Source organism: Gloeophyllum trabeum (genome assembly GCF_000344685.1).
Source record: "Gloeophyllum trabeum ATCC 11539 unplaced genomic scaffold GLOTRscaffold_00015, whole genome shotgun sequence".
In the NCBI taxonomy this organism is placed as follows: domain Eukaryota; kingdom Fungi; phylum Basidiomycota; class Agaricomycetes; order Gloeophyllales; family Gloeophyllaceae; genus Gloeophyllum; species Gloeophyllum trabeum.
This window is the reverse complement of record NW_006920424.1, coordinates 471,345-479,161: the sequence shown is the minus strand read 5'-3', so window position 1 is coordinate 479,161 and position 7,817 is coordinate 471,345. Positions and strand designations below refer to the sequence as shown.

At 52.4% G+C, this 7,817-nt stretch overlaps 2 protein-coding genes across 2 annotated transcripts; both read left to right on the top strand.

Moving 5' to 3' along the window:
- Positions 1-302: 302 nt before the first annotated feature.
- On the top strand, positions 303-4,607 carry GLOTRDRAFT_96295 (uncharacterized protein; the record flags this gene model as incomplete). The annotated part of the gene is made up of 13 exons (XM_007871819.1): positions 303-789; positions 940-1,169; positions 1,219-1,463; positions 1,512-1,968; positions 2,024-2,221; positions 2,275-2,367; positions 2,389-2,491; positions 2,539-2,956; positions 3,031-3,356; positions 3,412-3,651; positions 3,710-3,819; positions 3,988-4,419; positions 4,476-4,607. The coding sequence occupies 13 exons, from the start codon at positions 303-305 to the stop codon at positions 4,605-4,607; spliced, it is 3,471 nt and encodes a 1,156-aa protein (XP_007870010.1).
- Positions 4,608-6,521: 1,914 nt separating this feature from the next.
- Positions 6,522-7,391, top strand: GLOTRDRAFT_132919 (uncharacterized protein; the record flags this gene model as incomplete). The annotated part of the gene is made up of 1 exon (XM_007871818.1): positions 6,522-7,391. One exon carries the CDS (start codon positions 6,522-6,524, stop codon positions 7,389-7,391), a length of 870 nt encoding a protein of 289 aa, XP_007870009.1.
- Between the last annotated feature and the right edge of the window lie 426 nt (positions 7,392-7,817).

Genomic DNA, 7,817 nt, shown 5'->3' with positions numbered 1-7,817 from the left:
TTAGGCAGGACCGATTTGATGACATCATAACCTAGGTAGTCTAAAAATGTGTAGGAAGTATTGGGCTAGACAGACGGCATCTGGGCCGATGCTCCCTATTGAATACAAATATAGATACTGCCTAATTTAGTACTGTTCCAGCCATATCTGCGGGGCCTCCCGCAGTGCTCGGGCGACGTGTAAGGCAGCCTCCCGCACTCATCTGACGATCGCATCGATCCCTCTCCACTCCCGCCTCCGCGCTCCCTCTCCGGTGCCTCCCTGATACATCGCGTCATCTGGCCATCAACAGTTTGTTCGGTATGGGCAGGGGGGGGGGGTTCGCTGGTCCCCCCCTTCCCGTCGTTGTGCTTGGCATTCCAGCCCACGGTATGTCTCGACAAGCTTTACCTTATGTTCACGCTATCGGCCCACACTTCACCAGTCCCCGGCGGAGGCGTCCTGCAAAGAGGGACAAGGAGCGCGTTGTATCTTCTGGTCGGCACCAGCGGGAGAAGGCCCTGCTCGCCGATCTCGCCCATCTAAGGGCTGCAGAGGAATGCTCTGCAACCACGTCTCAGCTCGCGGAACCACAAGTGGAGGCGCAAGGTGATGTAGGGGACTGGGTAGACGTTGACATGCAGGACCGAGATGGCGAGGGAGACAATGTTGCGCAGCCGGTGCCTACATCACCCAAGACTCTGCCAAAGCGGATATTACCGGACGACGAGAGCCGCAAGTTGTACCAGCGATGGCTGGACCTTCTCCCTGGGTTGGTTCCATCACTCAGGGTGTACCGGGAGGCTACGCGTGGGCAACCGGTTTCCTCTCATCACCCGACGAACGGTTGTGCCAGCGAGGCTTGCTACAGGCAAAGCAGCCATATCCTCTGCTTGTTCTGGGACTGTGCATACTCTGCGTGTTTATATATGCAGCGCGTGATCATATGCCTTCATGTAGATTTCGAGAATCGAGACATTGTTTATTGTTCGTGTACATCCCTGCCCCAGGCGCTCGTCTCTATAGGCCTCTTCCCGACATCCCCTACTCAGCCGCGGATGGCGGTTTCTGTGGATCTCCTCGACTTTTACTTCTCTCTCTTTGAGCGGTCTGGGGATGCCGTGACTGCCCTCGCAGCTGCGATGCGTACGTTCTACGCGCATTGGGGATGGCACATCCTGGACCAAAAGGTATATGGAGTTCTCCAGATCCTTCGTGCTCTGACCATCCTTTCATTAGGGTGATCCTGTCCGGGATCCCTTCCGCCGTGCCCTAGGGTATGCCATTCAGTGGTATGACACGCTGCAAGGCCGCGCGAATCGGGATGTTGAGCGTGTTGTGGATGCAGCGAGGAGCCATGTTCGCCAGCATATTCAAGGTCAATCATCCGAGGGAGACGGAGATGAAGGGGAATGCGCTAGCATTCTGCAGCAGCGCTGTCCCGCTTGCTTTGGAGGGGTAAAGTTTGGCCGTTCGTTATCGGAGTAAGGTTGAATAACATCTGGTAATCCCGCTGCTAATGTTTACAATAGAGGCTGTGACATTCAGATTTGCGTTGATGGCAATTTCAGCCAGCGACATCTCCGAAGTGCAGGCGATAGCCCTGCATTCTACAAACCTGAATATTTCCTTTCAAAGATGCAGGTAGATGACATGGGCACCCACATCGACGCACAGAGGAGGCGGCCGCCCAGCAAGACCTATGTTGCAAAGGTTCCGGATGAAGCTGTAGACAGCTGCGCGCATGGGCACGAGGCCGCAGATGAACACAAGACGAAATCGAACGCAGATATCTTTGACGATACTGGTGTTATGGCGGCTGTATGCCGCCATGATATACCGCTCTTGCTGGCTAACATCGACACAGCCGGCGAGCAGCAGAAGTATGCCCTCGCGCTTGTGTATCATCTTTTCTCTTGGCTACCAGCGAATGCAACCATTCGTGTCCTGTATGACATAGGTTGTGTTGTCGACCGCAGTATCAACTTGGTATGTGTTCTAAACTGTCATATGTAGATCGGGTGTCATGCTTACACATACATAGCATAAGCTCCTCCCAGAACAGATGGTGTCGCGTCTCCACTGGTCCACCTCAGTGATGCACGCCTATGGCCATGAGTGGGCATGTCGGCTTATCTACAATCCACGAATGACAGAGGGACTCGGGTTGACGGATGGTGAAGGTACTGAAAGATTTTGGTCGAAGTCCCGAAAGCTCATCCCGATAACCCGGACCTCAGCGGTAATGTTCTCGTCATTCTGAAATCGACTAGTAGCTGATGGTCTAATGCACAGCATTCCAGGCGCATATGGCTGGTGGATCGGCAAGCAGCTGCCATCGGCGATGAGCTGCGAGAGGACCTAGGCGATTACATCAAGCGCCGTATAGTGCGTGGTGTACAATGTCAGGGCCGCGAAGCCGAAGAAGAGTTGGAGGCCTGTGGAGTGGCTCTTGAGGAGCTGCGCTTGCAATGGGAGCTGCAGCGTGCCACGCAGTTGTCAATCCGAGCCCGTAGGTCCCTTTCGATGCAAAGTTATCTACCATTTAACTCTTCACAGATGCCCCGGCGCGGCTCAAAAAGGAGGTCGATGTGGTCCTGACGTTGCAAGCCGAGATCGACAGTGTTGAAAAGGCTATTGCCTCCGTGCAAGGCCATCTTGTAAAGGCCGCCGCACCGCCAGCGTCCATGCACGTTTTGCAGAAGCTCAAGGATGCCCATTGCAAGCTCGTGTCGCGCGCGGAGCAGCTCTACATATCCCTCAACATTCAAGAATCCTTTCCGCACCTTCAAGGTGTCAGTTACGACTTCATCCGTACGATCATTTTTGCTCGTGATTTGAAGATCAACATCCGCAAGCGTGCAGTCGCGAACTTCTTAGACTGGGACAGACTGGACCAGGCAGTTGGAGGCAAGGATAATCCACTCGGCGCGTTGTTTTCCATTCCTGTCTACCTCGCTGTTCATGCTGAAAATACGTAGGTACAAAACTCCATCAGAGGACGCGCCAAACCATGTCCAAACGTCGCCCCGCACTTCTATCTGCTATCAGAAGGTTTAACAAGTATTGCGATGTTCTGGAGAGTCTTCACAAGCCCGAATGGTGTATCCCTGTTCCTTCAAAACTCTCTACAGATCTAGGTGTACTGCGAGAGGATCAAGCACTCTTCCAGGACGTTTGTCTGGAGCCTGGTTCATCCGATGTACTGACACCTCGGTGGCTTACTGAGAGTAATGTGCGCCGAGGCATCCGTGCGATGCTCAAGAAGGCTCAATGCCTGGAAGAATGCCAACGCCTGGGTATGGAGGCGGATAATATGTGTCAATGGTTCGGCAGGGAGCTTGCCGCGCTTGAGCTTGCAATGCGGAGTGCCGATGGTATGTCACTGTGATTGGTGTTCGTAACGCTAGCTGGCTGATGCACATTGAGTAGCATTTCCATATCTGCCAGAGCTGCAGCATCGCCTTGAACTTATCCAATTACTACGGCAACGATGGGCGAACCCGCTGATATCCTCGACAGTCACTGACCACCATTTGAAGGCCTCGGTCGAGCTTGCGGCGCGCCTCGCGGGCGCTCCGTCTGGGATAGGGGTGAAGTGGATGCCGCCGAAGGTTATATTGACTGAATCCGATCTGCAGGCTATGGAGGTTACTGTTTTCGAAAATGACTGTGCTGCTCATGACAGGTCTTGATGCTCCCGCTGACCCTTCTGAGTGCCTTTTGACAGACATACTGGCCAAAGATGATGATGAGGATGATAGCAGAGATGATGGCGGAGACAACGAGAATCATAGTTACCCATCGTCACCTGGTCTGGTGATGCTCTGGGAACCCCTGGTATGTGGCTGAGTCCCCTCCCGTGATGCGCGGTCTCAGGTATCGTAGGTCAATATGCGAATGGACACGTTCCCTGAACTAAGGACGTACCTACCCCCTAACACGCGCACCATCAACCGAGGCCGGATATGACCGCCATGCGACATCTTCGGTCGCATCATCTTCCAGCCCGCTGACCTGCAGCTGCTCAATGCACCAGTGCCGATCAATGATGAGTGCATCAATGGCTGTGCCGCGGTGCTCTTTTCGCAGTTTGCCCAGGGTGACTGCCGTCGGCGTTTGGCGGTATTCTCTAGCTTCCATCTACCCCTCATAAGGGATGGTGTGACGTCGGATGTGCTCTGGCGACATGTACGCCACTGTCATTATTGGGAGCGGGAGGTTTGGCTCATCCCTATCTTTCGTCCTGGGATGAATGGAGGTCTGGGCCACTGGACGCTTGCAATTGTGCATCTCCCATTCCAGTGTATCCTTCACTTTGACAGCTTCGCAGATGAGGAGACCTGGCATGAGGATTCTGCGGTGGGTACCATGTTTGAAGTTTGTGTGCTGCCGCTGACCACATCTCATGATCCAGGATGTCTTCAAGATGATATGGCGGTTAGTGGATTTAGCGTCGATGATGATTGAGCGTAGCGGATGGATTTCTCGCCCAGTTACAGTATGACCACACTCAGTTCATGGCTACAGAAGCTGATCACTTCCTAGCTCTCTCCGGTGCAGCAGAATGGATACAACTGCGGAATCTGGACCTTGGCGTGCATGACGGCTGTGTTTCAAGGCTTTGATGCCATCTCATTGAATGAATCTGACGTTGCACATTTTCGTAGTTTCTTGTTGACGATGGTCCTGATGCTTGCTTAGATATAGTGAAAAGTATATTCAATGTTGTGTCTATATGACATATGTATCTGAGCGTTGCCATTTCAAGAGACCTAATTGATGTTGACCCCGATAATGAGATATGCTAAGCGAGCATAACTGAACTATTTCATGCATACAGCATATGCGTCGGGCGTGCCAGCCTTGAATGTGGCGGGCCATTCGATCCTCTCGAGAGGTACAACAAGCACAGCTCCTGACTGCGACGGATATTATATGAAACTCCCGGAGCAAGCTTTGCATCTCTCTATTTAACTCCTGTAGTGCCGTCTTCCAAGATGTTGTCCGGGCATCTGTCGTTGTGAGAGTATCATGCCACCGTTCCATTTCTGCTTTGAGCAGGCGCAGACGCCGACCGTGCATGACCTGCACTAGGTTGTCTGTAGATTGTCTCTCAGACAGCGAGTCCTCAGATTCGACAGGATAGGGAGGAAGGGAGTCCCAAGGAGGGAGGTCGGATTCATCAATGAAGTCCGGCCCTTTGAGGGCCTCTTTGAAAAGCGTTGAGGAGACAATATATCGCTCCGTGAGGGAACAGAGCTCGGGGGGCAATGCAGTTGGGATATTGCCATGGTGCAGTTGTCATCGGCCATGCTGCTTGATATACTTCCTGGCGCGCGCCTCTCGATGCATAGTTCTCCCTCTTATCAAATACATCGAGCAAAGACAACGTGAGTAGACATGCAATTATGAATTGGGTGGGATATGGACGGACTTCGGAGTTACTGCGTAACGAGCCACGTTGGCAGAATGCCCTCGGTTACCGGTTACGTTCGTGCTGAGTGAGGTACGTTGCGCGCCGTCCCATGTTCTCTGCTGATGACTATGTGGTAGGAGGCAAAGATGCCTTGAGTGCCCCAGGGAATCTTGTATGATTGGACATCCTTTTCTGCCCAGCTTGCCTAGCAACATCTACAGTCCCCAGATGTTTGATGCACTTAGCTCGTCGTCTGGGGGGTTCCTTGGTGAGTGATTTGTGCTATATCCCTGTGTCCGTTGCCTCACCTTCAGAGTAGGATGCACCATCCATTACAGTGATTATTGCTATTCATCTTCTGATTGGCCGCGGCCTGAACCACATATCGCGTCGCGCACCTCTGCAGATGTTCGCTGGAGGATCGGCGCAATGACAGATGATCAGCGACTTCAAGTAAATGTGATCCAGATGGCTGCAATCACCTCCGGCTTTGCTCTGGAGAGCATCCCAGTTAGTAAGAGTTGTGTGGTATCCTTATTTGACATCTGCGGTGGACCCGCGATCTCTTATAAGACTATACACCTTCAGATTTCCTGGCATCCCACATTATACTTGGTTCTCTACATACTATCGACTTCCATAGCTCAAAAACCATACCAACTTGTATCCTCAACGTCTCTCAGCTGTGCCAGCATGTCACGTTTGCCCCCCAATGAAAGGGTGAGTCTCTCCCAATGTGTCAGTTCTGGACATGTTATATGAGCGTGTCCTCTCGACGCATCATATGAGCGTGTCCTCTCGACGCGTCCAACCTGGATGTGTCCTTTCGACGCGTCCAACCCGTCCTCTTGATGTGTCCATCCCGGACGCGTCATCTGAACGCGTCAGGTCGGACCTGCTGTCTGAAAGTATCAGTCCTGGGTGTATCATTGGAACATGTCTTGCTGTGTTGTTATGTGACTATGTATACATGTGAACTAACACATTTCAACAGAACCTGCGCAATGTACCAGCCATAAACGTTCTCAACGAGGCCGGCCAGGTGTCATGTGGACACATACCCGTTATTGCACCATCTGGTGGCAGTGGTACCACCCATGCCGACTCTAGGATGCTCACTACAATGCCCACACCTTGGGTGCAAGATGCAGGCTTCTCGGATGCAGACAGTAGTGACGATGATCAGCTGCTGCCCTCGTCAGAGCCTGATCAACACTTCTCCAGTCACATCTCGGACTCTTTCAGCCTTGAAGCAGCCGAGGAAGGGAGAGTCGGGCGGCAAATTGGCACGGGAGTACGTCAACGGTTTGGTTGGAGCGGCGAGCACGCCGAGTTGTCTGCAGGGCAAGAGAGAGGGAATGGACACGCTCCTGCTGGTTATGGCTCTGCACCGCAGCCAGGTGAACATCGCCTCTTTGCGGTTGCAGGCAGCAATATGTCTACGGTGTTCCAGTCACGCTCTGTCCATGCTGATGAGTCCACCATGCCTCAGGGCAGTCATTCCGTGCCTCAAAACACTGGGCTGACATTGCACGTACATCATCCACCCCTCATATCTCCACCATCCTGGTCTCAGACTGCTGGTACATCTCTAAACACACGGCAGTTTGTCTATGGAGGTCAGATCTATTATCCTCATTTATCCCTGCATCGTATGCCAGCTGCAGAGCGCGCACAACTGCACTGCGAAGATTTATCATACGCCGCACCATCAAATATGCACCCACTGGGTTCTCCATCCCTCACGGACACTACCGCTGGTCAGGATGTCCAGCTCGAATCTGCATCTTGTCTGTTCACCCCTGAGAGGAATCCCGAGGCAATCCCAAGCAAGGCTGATGAAGATGCGGTCACACCGAGAGGCACCCCAGACGGTTCTGCCACACCCACAGCACACTCTGGAGCTGCCAGCACCGTGCCTCGTGGCATCAGCGCTGCCGTGGATCAAGGGGCCAACGGCCAGAAAACGCGCGACGGCAACCCCCTAAAGTGAACAGGACCCCGAAAGCATCACATAAGAGAGAGGACCACCTTGATAAGGCAATTTGTGGCGGCTCCTCTTCTGCCTGGGTTTATGTTTTGTGTGGTCGATTGTCGGGAATCAACAAGCCTCTGTCATCCATGTACACATAGGTAATAGCTTATAACTACTTATATATATATCTTTGATCCCTAAGATCACATTGTTCAGTGCTGAAAGATCCCAAACACTTCTCAGTCGATGATATTTCTGCACTGACTCAGACATACAGGAACACCTCTCTACTTCCTGATGCATAAGACTGGTTACAAACAGTGCTTATAATATAGTAGTTCTCTTGACAGAGCTGTTGGTGGGTGCATATTTGCCAAAGGTCCGTTGTGACCATGACCGCAGGGCTTGATGAATACATATTTCTTCAAATTTGCTGATGTATAG